We start from the raw sequence: 13,612 nt of genomic DNA on the forward strand, positions 1-13,612 counted from the left end.
TCATCTTCCTCCTTTCACTAACATATCTGAAAAAATTTTTGTCTCCCTTTTTTACATTTTTAGCCATTTGTTCTTCCGCCTGTGCTTTCGCCAGACGTATCTGTCTCTTGGCTTCTTTCAGTTTCACCCTGTAGTCCTTTCTGCTCTCCTCTTCTTGGTTTTTTTAATATTTCATGAACGCCAACTCTTTCGCCTTTATTTTCTCAGCCACTAGGTTGGAGAACCATATCGGCTTCCTTTTTCTCTTGTTTTTATTGATTTTCTTCACATAAAGGTCCGTAGCCATTTTTATCGCTCCTTTCAGCTTAGACCACTGTCTTTCCACTTCTCTTATGTCCTCCCATCCTCTTTCTTCAGGTACTCTCCCATTGCATTAAAGTCCGTATGTTTGAAATCTAGAACTTTAAGTATCGTGTGGAAGCTCTCCACTTTAGCCATTATATCAAACCAAACTGTTTGATGATCGCTACTTCCCAGGTGAGCACCCACTCAAACATTAGAGATACTCTCTCCATTTGTGAGGACCAGATCCAATATCGCTTTTTCCCTTGTGGGTTCCGTCACCATTTGTCTGAGCAGAGCCTCTTGAAAGGCATCCACAATCTCCCTACTTCTTTCCGATTCCGCAGACGGAACATTCCAGTCCGCATCCGGCAGGTTGAAATCTCCCAACAGCAGAACCTCCTCTTTCCTTCCAAACTTTTGGATATCCACAATCAGATCCTTATCAATCTGCTGCGATTGAGTTGGAAGTCTGTAGACTACACCCACATAGATAGAAGTTCCATCTTCTCTTTTCAGAGCAATCCATATCGCTTCTTCCTCTCCCCAGGTCCCTTTTATTTCGGTCGCTTGGATATTGATCTTTACATAGAGAGCTACTCCTCCACCTTTTTGACCATCTCTGTCTTTCTTAAAAAGATTATATCCCAGTATGTTTGCATCCCATCCATGTGATTCACTGAACCATATCTCTGTGATAGCGACAATATCTAGATCTGCCTCTAACATCAGGGCTTGCAGATCATGAACTTTGTTGCTTAGACTGTGAGCTTTTGTGGTCATTGCTTTCCAGCTATTTTTCAGCGATAATCTCCTTTTTCGTATGGATTTTTGTTTCATTTCACTTTCCGTTGCAATACAAAGAAATGAGTTGCTGATATTGTTTATGTTGCAGTCTTTACTACTATCACATCTTTTCTTTTGCCGGGGGTGGTCTCTATAATTGTCCTTCATATATACACCACCCCCACCTTCTAGTTTAAATGCCTAGAAAAATATTGTCTAAATTTCTCTGCAAGGTTTCTTTTTCCTGCTGTAGTAATATGTAGCCCATCAGTGCAATATAGCTTCTTGTCCTTCCATGTATTTCCTCATCCTCCTATGTACCTGAAGCCTTCTTGATGACACCAGGCTTTGAGCCATCTATTAAAGTCCTCTGATTTTCACTCTTTGCTCTCCCTTTTCATATGCAGGCAGTATTTCAGAAAAAGCTAAAGTCTTTACAAAAGGTTTCACTCCCTCACCAAGCTTTCTGTGCTGCAAGTGTGGAGTTGTTGGCCAGGTCATTTGTTCCCAGATGGATAACAACATCAGTGTTAAAATCCTTAGTTTCTTCCTTAATTATAGTCTGCATTTGCCTGGAACTCTTGTTAGCTGAGGATCCTGGAAGACATTTCACTATTTTGGTCTCCTCACCTTGTGTTTCAAGGTTAATGCCTCTGATGATGGAATCCCCCAACAGTAATAGTTTTCTGTTTTTGCCTTTTTATTTGTGCTTAGGGTGCGCTTGTTCTCTTGAGTTACCTTCATTGGTTCCAGTCCCACCTCCCTTCTGTTTTCTTGAGTATCGCAGTGCATTAGTGGAGCGAAGGAATTCTGTAGAGGTAATATTTGTGAAGGTGGATGTTTCTGTGTTACATCTCGCAGTCTTCCTGAGCCTACTGTGACCCATTTATTCCTGGGCTGTTTTATTCTTTGAGGTAGAGGTGGTAAGTTGGCATGATTATGTGGAGTGATGAAAGCTGCTTTAATTGTATTCAATTCCTGTTTAAGTTTGCAGAGCTCCTCCTTAATACTATTAAGTTGAAGACAGATAGGGCAAGCCTTAAGCCTCCAAATAGTATGTCTTGGAATTAAAGCACTACAGTGATTGCATAGAATAAAGGTCATCTTGATTGGTTGTGAAGGGACTTGATTTGAGTAGTTCTGATTATTTGGGTCTCTATATATGAAAAGTGGTCCCTGGGGTTGGTGGGACTATAAGTCTTACCCTTATTCCTATGAAGAGGAAATAAGATTTAACAGAGGAAAGAGAAGGGTTTATTTTTTTGTGCTTTTTTTTTTTTTAAGTAAGAAACAGGGAGGAGAAGAGAAATTAAGCAGATATAATGCTGAAAACCAGTGAAAAGAGCAGAATATTAAATGCAGAGCAACTTAGCTTATTGAAGTTCACAGGGCAGCCTTGTTCAGAGCACTGTCCCAAAGATGATGCAGTTAACCTTAGAAGTAAATCAGAGCCCCTCCCTTCTCCACCTAATCAGCAGACACAATGGCTAAAAACTAGTAAGTCAGAAATACAGGCTCTATACCACCTAAAACACAGTATTTTAAACAAAAATGCAGGTTCTATAACAAATCAGTGGCTACCCTAAAACACATGATTTTTAACAGGATTTTCCCTACTTTAGTCACCCTGAGCCACAGGCACCAGGATTTAATTAGAGTTAATAAAGTCTTACCCTTATTCCTATGAAGACAAAGAGAAATAAGATTTAACAGAGGAAAGAGAAGGGTTTAATTTTTTTGTGCTTTTTTTTTTTTAAGTAAGAAACAGGAAGGAGAAGAGAAATTAAGCAGATATAATGCTGAATTACCTTTGGTAATTTTTTTCTGTTAGTTCACTACAGACTCTATACAATAGGTGTTCAATCAAAACTCGTGAATCGGGTCTTATAGAAGTTACAGTAAAAGCTTTCTGCACCTCCCAACTAGCAGTGGAGTATAGTGCCACCTTCAGTTTAGTCTCAAAGCAATCAATTATCACTGGAATAAAGCATCTACAGAAGGGGATACGGGGGACTTCCCCATCAACATAATACAATGCTGTTCTGCTCTGTAACATAGAAGATAAAAATTAATTAGTAAGAAACATGAAAACATACATGAACATGGCAGCAACAATAACAAACCTGCTGTATGCAACCAGCACGGGCATGAAAAGAGCCAAAGGCTAAAGAATTCACTCACATATACAGGATGATCTCCTACAAAGTCTTTCTGCTGGCAAGAAGATTCTCAGACCTAAAAGGAGAAATATTAGAAGCCAAAAAAGGCAGGTGATACAGAATAGTCAGAGTAGATAGAATGCGGGCTGTACAGAATCCATAGTGGACTAACAGAAAGAAAATTTCCAAAGGTAAGAACCTAATTTTCCATTCTGTTACATCCACTACGGACTCTGTACGATAGGTGACATACCAGAGCAATGGCAACGTCTAGGGTAAGATAGAAGAGCCTGCCCACGATACCGAGGCCCCAAAGGCGGTGTCCAATCAATTCACCACAACTACTCCATCAAATCTCATAAATGTATGAAGAGAAGACCAAGTAGCCGCCCTGAAAATCTCAGCTGGATGAGCCGCTCAGGATTCCGCCCATGAAGCTGATCCTGGTTGAGTGCACTATAAAAGAACATAAGAATAGCTTTTATTGGGTCAGATCAATGGTCCATCAAGCCTAGTAGTCCATTCTCATGGTGGCCAATTGGCAGCTGCTTCCCACAGGCGATGAAAAGGCCATGCAAATCCATCTGGCATATCACGCCTGGATTGACTAGTCAGTACAGAGTGTCTAAAGGATGAAAATTATTTGTTCTTACTAAGCAGTGAAGCACTACTCTTCTCATATCCAATACCTGAAATACCTTAACCTTCTTATCTGACCCCATGGGCTGGAAAGCAGGAAGACAAATTTTGTGGCTGACAAGGAAATCTGAAATAACCTTCAGAAGAAAAGAAGGAACAGGACAGAGGGATACTCCTGCCTTTCTGATCCTGAGAAAGCACTTTCTACGAGAGAGAGCTTGCAGTTCAGAAATACATCCTGCCGAGATGAATGCCACTAGGAACACTGCCTTGACCGAAAGGTCCAGAAGAAATGCATACTTAAGCAGCTCAAAGGGAGCTTCATTAAGTCCCTTCAACCCATATTAAGATTTCACAGTAGGAAAGAACTGGCATAGGGGTGGCCTCATGCAAAGTGCACCCCTGAGAAATCTTGTCACATCTGGATGAACTGTAAGTGAAACTGAACCGTTGTGCACCCTAAAGCACAAGAGGACTGTCACTGACAGGTCTCTCTTTACACCAGCATGCAGGAACGCTAAGACCACCAGAAAAGGAGCACGCAATTTCTCCACCTGGTCCCTAGCATACCACTGTTGAAAAGACTTCCAAGCCTTGGAATAGGCCATCCTAGTAGAGGGCTTTTCCACCCTCAAAAGTGCAGCAAGGACTATGTCTGAGTAGCCCTATTGAATCAGGGCCTTAAACTTAAGAGCCATGCTATAATACATAACACTGGGGATTCTCCATAGAAACAGATTCCTGACTGAGAAGACCACGATGAAGAGGGAGCTTGAGGCTCTTGTCCAGCTGAATATGGCAAGATCTGCATAACACAGATGGCAAGGCCAGTCCTTGGCCACTAAAATTACTAGGCCTTGATGAGTTGCAATCCTGTGGATGACCCGGCCCACTACGAAGTTCCCAAGTTGGCCAGAGTTGAACTAACACATCTAGCCCTAAGCTTACTGGCTCTGCTCTTCGACTGAAGAAGCACTTAACTTTCAAATTCTTGGCTGAAGCCATCTAGTCCATCGCTGCTCTGCCCCAATGACCCAGAACGCCCATCGCAAGAGGGACCACTCTCCCGGGCCAAGGACTTATCGACTGAAAAGTCTACTTGCACATTTTCCACTCAGCCTAAGGGGCTGTGGAGAAAGCCTGTAGGTGCACTTTTGCCCACCGGACATCCGTGCTTCTAGTCACAATGAAGCAATTCTGGTGCTTCCCCCCCCCCCCCCCCCCAATTGGTTCATATATGCTGGCGTTGTCAAAAAAACAAGAGACTCGTACCACTTTTCCTTCCAGGTTTTTTTCCCAGAGCCCTTAACAGTAGCCTTATGGCTTGAACCTCTAGGCAATTTATGGACCAACCTTTTTGTCGGGGTGTTCCTTGGCCTTGGATGAAGCAGTTTGTACAATTAGCTCCCCAGAGAAAGGCTGGTATTGGTGATAAGCGTTACTCACTCCGTGATCCATGCTCTTCCACAGGGATGCTCCCTGAAGCTAATAGCGTATGCTGCTTCTCACTGTCCCCCATCAAGGGGAGTGGCATCTGAATGGGGGGGTGATGCTGATGGGACCTTTGAGACTTCTGTAGAGATCACATGTGTGCCCTGGTCCAGGAAACAATCTCCAGGGAGGCTGCTATGGAACCCAACACCTGAAGGTAATACTAGGCAGTGGGTGTCAAAAGTGCTAGGAAATCCATGATCTATTACTGGAGTTTCTGTTTGCATGGCTTGGGAAGAAAAGCATGGCCCTACTCTGTGTCAACTTGAATGCCCAAACATTTCAAGGTCTGAGCAAGCGCTAGCTGGCTTTTCTCAAAGTTTAGGATCTAACCTAGGTGCTGTTGAAAAGTCACCACAGTCTGCACTGCCTGCTTGCACTCCGGCTTGGACAGGCCCTGATCAGCCAGTTGTCCAGATAGGGATGTACTTGGGACTCCCATTCCGTGAAACTGAGAAGTTACTACCACCAAAACTTTGGTGAGAAGTGCAGGGAGCCATTGCCAGTTCAAAGGGATGGGCTGAAAACTGGAAATGCTGCTGGAGAACATGGAATTGCAGATATTTTCCACATCCCAGGAAGATGGAATATGAAGCTATGCTTCTGAAAAAACCAGACACACCAGGAATTCTCCTTGAGCCCCCGCTGCAATGACTGATTGGGCTGCTTCCAAGAGAAACCGTGGAATCTTTAGAAATGCAGAATGGGTCTCCGGTCCTCTGTGCTTTTCTTGAGCTTGATGAAGTATAAGGAGTATCTACCTGAGCCTGAATAGTGATCAAGGTCTGGCTCTATAGCTTAAATGTCCAAGAGCCGCTGAAGAGTTGCTTGGACCCAGGTCTCTTTATCTAGCCTACTGGCTGGAGAATCCAGAAAACAAATCCGAGGGGAGACAAAAAAATTCTATCTTGTGTCCATCCTGTATGATGTTCAACACCCATTGGTCCGAGGAGATCAGTCCACATTCCCTGTGAAACACCAACAACCATCCCCCAATGCAAGGAGGTGCGGTTGGAATCCTGGAATCACTAGTACTTCTTGGAGGAGGGGGTCAGCTCAAGATCCAGAAGCGTCCTAGTGTCTGGGGTTGTTATAGCTGTGGCTGTACCCTTGGTAAGATCCCTGGGCGGAGGAGTTTGTTACCTTGGCAGAACCTGCATGAGGGACAAAAATTACTTTGACTCTGTACTTTTTTCATTTTCTTCAAGGTTTTCAGAAGTGCCAGTAATAGCCAAGTGTTTTCAGTGGCTATTATGTTTCTTAAACTTTGACTTAACTTTTGTTATTCGTATCGGGAGGGGAGACCTGTCAGTTCTGACATGTTTCTCCCAAAGGCTGTATCAAGAAGAGTCCCCTATAACATAAAATACATATACTTTATAATAAAGACACTGAGTTATTTCTAATTTGTTGTAAGCTCAATATCCATATCATATTTCAAAAGTAAAATACCCCTTGTATTCTGTCCTGCACAATCCCGATCCAATAATCTCTTCAGAATAAGATGGCCGTGATGTTTTTTTGTGTTGCTTAAAACCTCCTTCTATGCTTATGTCAACTGCTGAAGGCAGCGAATCAGGGATCACACCAAAGACATCCATTATATTTCCTGATTTAAACAATGTTCCTGATTTATACAATGTTTAAGAAAGTTTGAATAAGCATGGAACAGTTTATATATATAAAAAAATAGTGTGGGTCTGATGACGAAGCCTGTGCCAAATAGTACTCTAGCCACTGAAAACACTTGGCTATTACTGGCACTTCTAAAGACCTTGAAGAAAATGAAAAAAGTACAAAAAGTGAAAAAGTTATATAAACAATTAATTGCTGTGTGTAAATTATGTGATGCTGCCTAGATTATGTTTCAGTTAGTATATTAGCATTTTACAGCAAGTACATATGGGAATAAGTGTGCTCCAAGATGGTTCCCAATAAGTGGTATCCTAGTTATATGACCTCATTGTAGAAGCACTGAGCACATATTTCACATATAATAATCTTTTTCATTTTTTTAACTTTTTCTTTCTATTTTCATTATTTATTTTTCTAGTATATATAGGTTTTCTGTACCATTTATATTAGCTATAATTCGAGCACTTTTTTGTGCATTTGCTTCTGTTTTTGTTGTCACTGATTATACAGGAATAAAAAGGAAAGAAGTCAACACATGAATGCTTTAGCCTTGCATGTAGAAATAATCTAAATATCAGCTAAATTGTCTAGCATCTGTATAAATAACATTTTTTCAGGTCCAGCTAATTATGCTTATTCAACTTGCTATGCCACTTCTTCTGAAAACACAGGTCAAGGTGGTGTACAATAAACTAAAACTTGGCTTTGTATACCGGGTCATCAACCAAATGAGGCGCTCGACTCAGTTAACAATAATTTTAAAAAAGTGCCGAATGATAATAGAAAGGGAACAAAGAGCCATAAATCAAAAAGCAAAAGACTAATGAGAGTGATTTCCAAAATGATTTGCAAACAAAATTTTTTTTAGAGTTTTAAGAAAAGATTGAAAAGAGTCACAAGATAAAATAAAGAAGATATAAGAAAATAGTTCTCCATTATTACTGTTAAGACAAGCAACTTTAAACTGAATCATATTCATTAATATATTGGGAGACAAATGGAAATCAGAGAGAAGCCTCACAGGCAATTCTGAGCTCTCATTTCTTCACAGTGATTCACTGATTAGGGAACACTTTAAATATTCACAAGCAGAACTCAAATTAGATGACATATGACAAGCATTCTCAGTATAGAAACACAGAAGGCATTTATCCTTATATGATGTCAACATATACAGTAAAAAGCGTCCAAGATCAACTCAAACATGGATGCAACACACAAAATTAGACGAAAAGGTAATCTAGCCACCATTCTTGGGAGGGGATTTTTTTCATCACAATGCAGGAAAGTCTTTGCCATATCCCTCAGATCATGCACATGCAACTCGATGGCTAATTCTGACAAAGCCACTGTGAATTAGGGCTTTCTTATATACTGAGCATGATCAAACTCACTCTGTAAAAATCTATGTTTGTTATATCTTCTTATAATACTGCTCTAAGAAGGGCGATTTGGTGGTACACTATCCTGAAGTACCACCCATTAACATGGCAATTTCAGTTATTTCAGAGGAACAATCTGATCTGGGAAAAATGCTTATGCTCCCCATTTCTTCCCAGATATAATATCCACAAATCAGATCCACATCAGATGTGATGCAAGCTATCTGCAGTTTAGGAAAATGTCATCGACTCAAACCAAGTTCACACACATTCATGGAATATGCCAATTAAGGTAGCCTCATATAGTTTAGCAACAACTTTCAAAACTTTAGGCCTCTGACAACTCACTACTCAAAAGGGGATGGTTAGAAGATCATATTACGTATCTCCAATTACAGCACTTAGACTGTTCAATATAAATTAATCACTGGATTTTAAGTCTTATATCAGAAATATTAGAAATTAAAATATGAGAACAGCCATCCAGTGCTAAAAGCCCTTGCAAAATGTCAGTAAAATCTTTATACTGTATCTCATATCTAAGCTATGCTGAATGATACCTATATTATTCTGTGTCTTATTTTCTGAAATAAGCATAAACATGCTCAGTAATGAGAAATCTCCATGCAATTGCATAGTTTTTTAGCTTTTGGACAAAGTCATCTGCCATAAGATCTTTAGCCATGCCAAGCTGCTCTTTTCAGCACAGAGATGCGAAATCCAGACCTATATACATTACAGAAAAACATATACCTGACCTGGTGCAGAAAATATAGGGGATGTCTGCATTGCAAGGAGAAGCTAATGCACCTGAGGGTAGTGGAAATCCACACTAGAATGGAATGTAGGTTTGCCTGGGGACAGAGAACCAGGTTCTTCCTCCAGCATCTGCCTCACTGACTTCTGCCTCCTCATCACTGGCCTACCCTCAGTTGTGGCCGCTGCAGAGATGGGCTCCGGTGAGCCATGCTCAAGGGTCCTGCGCAGCAGTACCTCTCGCTCATGTTTGATCCCTAGGTCTGTGAAGCCGAGTTGGATCAGGGAATCAGGAGTGCTGCAGTCAACCTCGTTTGAGAAGTCAAAGCCATCTGGGATTCAATATACAATATTTTAGTGCTTCTGTACTATCCCAATACTTTCCACGCATCACGATCCTGGTACAAGTAAAGAGAAACTTTAGATGACTGTGCTATGTATAGAAATAATCTCTCGCTGATGGCCACAGCCACAAAGCCATCTATAAACTAGAGGCCGAGCGCCACCAATGGACCACATGACAGCCTTAAAAATAGACACAAAAAATGTATAAATACATTTTTCTAGCTCCAGAAAATGCATAAAATCAAAATTATTCCACATTTTGTATTCAGGACAATTTGACCAGTATGATTTTCAACAAGTTGATACATACTTGCTGAACAAGGGAAATAACATTCTAGCAGTGTGAGCATATATGTGCAATGAGAATTTCAGGTTCAAAAATCCTGCCTATTAGTTAAAAAACAAAACTAAACAACTGTGTGAATAGTATGTGGAACAGAGGTGAATGTATTAAAAATCAAGTAACAAGGATGCGCACCATGCATGGTCCATGTATTAGATTTCTTCAAGATGCCTCATCCCTAAGTACTGCTGCACTGCTCCCTTACACAGACATGAAAGCTTTTCCTCACAAGTCAAGTTAAAGTTCTCTTCCGTCCCCTCCCCTATCATCTCCTAGTGCTCACCCATCCATAAATGCTAGAGGCTCACCTTCTGCTTCAAAGCTCAACGTTCCACTATAACCAACATCCTCTGGGTCATCCACCCAATGACATTTGTTCCCTCTTGTGATGCTTGTCCAGACCCTCCCATTTTCTGGACCCTTAAAATATCTCACGCCCATAGTCAGGAGGTTTTAAGCACTGAGAAGGGTGTGTGGGATGAAGAGAAAATTCATCTATACCAGGTTAGAGTAGGAAGGAAAGAAGAACAATGGGACAGTGAGACCCTGCATTGGGTTAAGAAAGGGGATGAAGAGGAAGAATACAGCATGGAAACGGAAGAGTCAATAGTGTGGAATTAGTAGTGAAGTGACAAATACTGAAGCCTCAGTGTGGCAGACAAGATGGGCAAGTCACCAGAAAAGAGGTTACATGAGGAATTAGGAAATGGATGCATCATTAGGTGAGCAAAGAAGCTTGAAAGACAGATACACCAAAACTGAGTGAAGGAGATATATCTAACAGGTATCACATAATGAGTAAAAAATAAAGGAGCTGTTGAGTTAATCAGCAGTTAGGGAGTGAGAAGTTCTCTCTTTTTAAATCAGCTTCATATCTTATATAATAAAACCCTAGCCGCGCATGCGCACTCTTAATTGCGTGCTTCCATGATCTGTAGGTCTATGGCCGCAGGAGTGCGCATGCGCAAGTCCCCAGCCTTCTTCCCAGAACCTACCTACACTCGCCGATAGGACTGGCCGCCAGTGCTGGACTCTCCAAAATATTCGGCTCCTCTCACCAGCCTCACCACCGTCGGAGAAGGCTTCCGACGCTGGCGGGGATCGAGAGGAGCCGTGGCAACACCTCGTGGGGCAGGAAGGCAAGCGCCGAAAAAACACTCCAGCCGCTACGTTCTTCATGGTCCCGACTCCAGCAGCGTGTGCAGCGCTCTACACACGCTGCTTCGGGGCCTTCTACTGCCCTGATTTGCTCTGCAGCGTCTCTGATGATGTCATCAGGGACGTGCCAGAGTAAATCAGGACAGTAGAAGGCCCTGAAGCAGCATGTGTAGAGTGCTTAACACGCTGCTGGAATCGGCAGATTTGTCGGGACAGCGGGAAGGGAAGGGGGGTAAGGGAAATGCTACTGCTGCACAGGGAAGTGATGTGGGGGGAGGGAATGCTGCTGCTGTGGCTGCTGCACAGGGAAGTTGGGGGGGGGGGATCGAAATGCTGCTGTACAGGGAAGTAGGGTAGGGGAAATGCTGCTGCACAGGGACATGGAGGGGGAGGGAATGCTGCTGTGGCTGCTGCACAAGGAAGTGGGGGGGAAAGAAAGACAGACAGCTAGCACCCGTTAATGTAACGGGCTAAAATACTAGTTTCTCTATAATTTCTAAACATAAGTGATGCTTGTATCTTAAAAACTAACTGTCCCAAGTTATTTTAGGTACATTTTCAAGTAATTATCTTGATAAAATAAATTACTAAGAAACAAATGGCCCAATATTTAAAAGCATTTATGTGTTCATTTGAGGTGGCACCAATCTGATGATCAGTGTTGTTTTTTTTAATCCAAACCACATACGAAGGATAACTTTTGCACTTAAATTACAATGGCCAAAGCTTTTGGTTTAATAAAAAGCATGGCTAGAGATGTTCCAAGCTTAGCCAAATTTGTGATCAACCCATAGCTAAAACTGACCTCAAAATGTTTTCTAGTCATAGGAAGCTACAAACTGGAGCTTTTTAATGGTACTGTTAGCTAAACAGTTTGAAAGAATGCACTGAATATTTAGAAAACATTTTGTTCCTGGTATTCAGTAGTTTATCAAGTTTATTAATATATCATCATCATCATTTTAAGACATCTTTTTTATACTATACTAGGCCCAAGGTGTGGTGTTATTTCAAAACAAACAGTATAAATAATTAAAATAAATCAATACAAGCAGAATAAAGAAAATACAGTATAATGGCTAACTTAACTGGCAAAAGTGCAGAACTACTCAGATAAATCATAGCTGCCTGCAAAAGCTAATCACTATAGCCAAAAATCACTACTCATCATCAATTTTCAGAACTTTCTAAAAAAAAAAAAAAAAAAAAAAAAAGAATAAAAGAGATTATGTACTTACCCTGGTAAGGTCTTTTCTATCTGCAGCATCCACTATCTCCTCCCTAAGAGACCCCATGTGCTTGTCCTACGCTTTCTTGAATTCAGACACGGTGTCGCCACCACCTCTACCCCAAGAGACTATTCTATGCATCTACTACCCTTTCTGTATTTCCTTAGATTACTCCTAAGCTTATCATCTCTCTTAACATCATCCTATGCCCTCTCATTCCAGAAATTCCTTTCAAATGAGACTCGCATCTTGGGCATTTATGCTACGTAGTTATTTAAACATCTCTATCATATCTCTCCCTCTCTCACCTTTCCTCCAAAGTATACATATTGAGATTTTTAAGTCTGTCCCCATACGCCTTATGACGAAAAACACCAACCATTTTAGCAGCCTTCTTCTGGACCAACTCTATCCTGTTTATGTCTTTTGAAGGTGTGGTATCCAGAATTGTAAGCCACATACTTATTGACAGCATCAATGACATCCTCATTTGACAAAAATGTGGTGTGGTATCCAGAATTGTAAGCAAAATACTTATTGACAGCATTAATGACATCCTCATTTGACAAAAATTTCTTTCCACTGAGCCAAATTTTTAAGTTCAGGAACAGGAAAAAGTAGGATGGGGACATGTCTTGTAAATAGGGATGATGAAGAATCAATTCAAAGCCCAATTCATGGAATTTTGCCATTGAGACGGTTGATGTGTAGGACGGTGTGCTGTCCTGGTGAAAGAACCCTTTTTTAGTGCCCCAGTCTTCACTGTTTTTCCTTCAACTCATCTTTCAAACTGTCGAACAATGCTGCATAATAGGCTCCTGGTACTGTTTTACCCTTTCCCAAGTAGATGATCAGGATTATTCCTTGGGAATCCCAACAAACAATGGCCATCACCTTCCCAGCTGACAAAACGGTCTTTGTCTTCTTTGGTGAAGTTTCACCATTGATTTGACTGCTGCTTTGACTCAGGTGTATAGTGGTGGATCCAAATCCATGGTCACGAAGCGATGCAAAAATTCCTGTGGATTGTGATTAAACATTGCTAAACACTGCATTGAAATGTCCTTTCGCATACATTTCTAATCAACAGTCAACAATTGCGGCACTCATTGTGAACACAGCTTTTTCATATGCACTTTTTCATGCAGGATACTGTACACTCATTCACTTGAGATGCCTACATCCTCAGCAATCTTGTGCACTTTTGGTGGTCTTCCATAACGATACGATGGATTTTTTTCAATCATATCCTTCGTGTTACCTCAACTGGGTGTCTAGAGTGCACTTCATCTTCAGTGTATATACAGGCCATATTTAAAATCATTTATACAGAAATAAATAAACAAGTCTTCAGTGTTGATGCAGAGTCCCCATGAACTTTATTACATTACATTAGTGATTTCTATT

General features: G+C 41.1%; 1 protein-coding gene across 9 annotated transcripts in view; it reads right to left on the minus strand.

Moving 5' to 3' along the window:
• Positions 1 to 13,612, minus strand: part of FAM126B (family with sequence similarity 126 member B) — a 228,517-nt gene that overhangs the window by 20,148 nt on the left and 194,757 nt on the right. Inside the window, exon 13 of one of the 9 annotated variants that reach the window (XM_033945762.1) lies at positions 9,301 to 9,462. The exons of the other annotated variants lie outside the window; for them this stretch is intronic. Within the exon in view, the coding sequence (XP_033801653.1) occupies positions 9,301 to 9,462 (162 nt within the window). The remainder of the gene's footprint in view (positions 1 to 9,300; positions 9,463 to 13,612) is intronic. 9 annotated transcript variants of the gene reach the window in all.

Source organism: Geotrypetes seraphini, chromosome 5, assembly GCF_902459505.1.
Source record: "Geotrypetes seraphini chromosome 5, aGeoSer1.1, whole genome shotgun sequence".
In the NCBI taxonomy this organism is placed as follows: domain Eukaryota; kingdom Metazoa; phylum Chordata; class Amphibia; order Gymnophiona; family Dermophiidae; genus Geotrypetes; species Geotrypetes seraphini.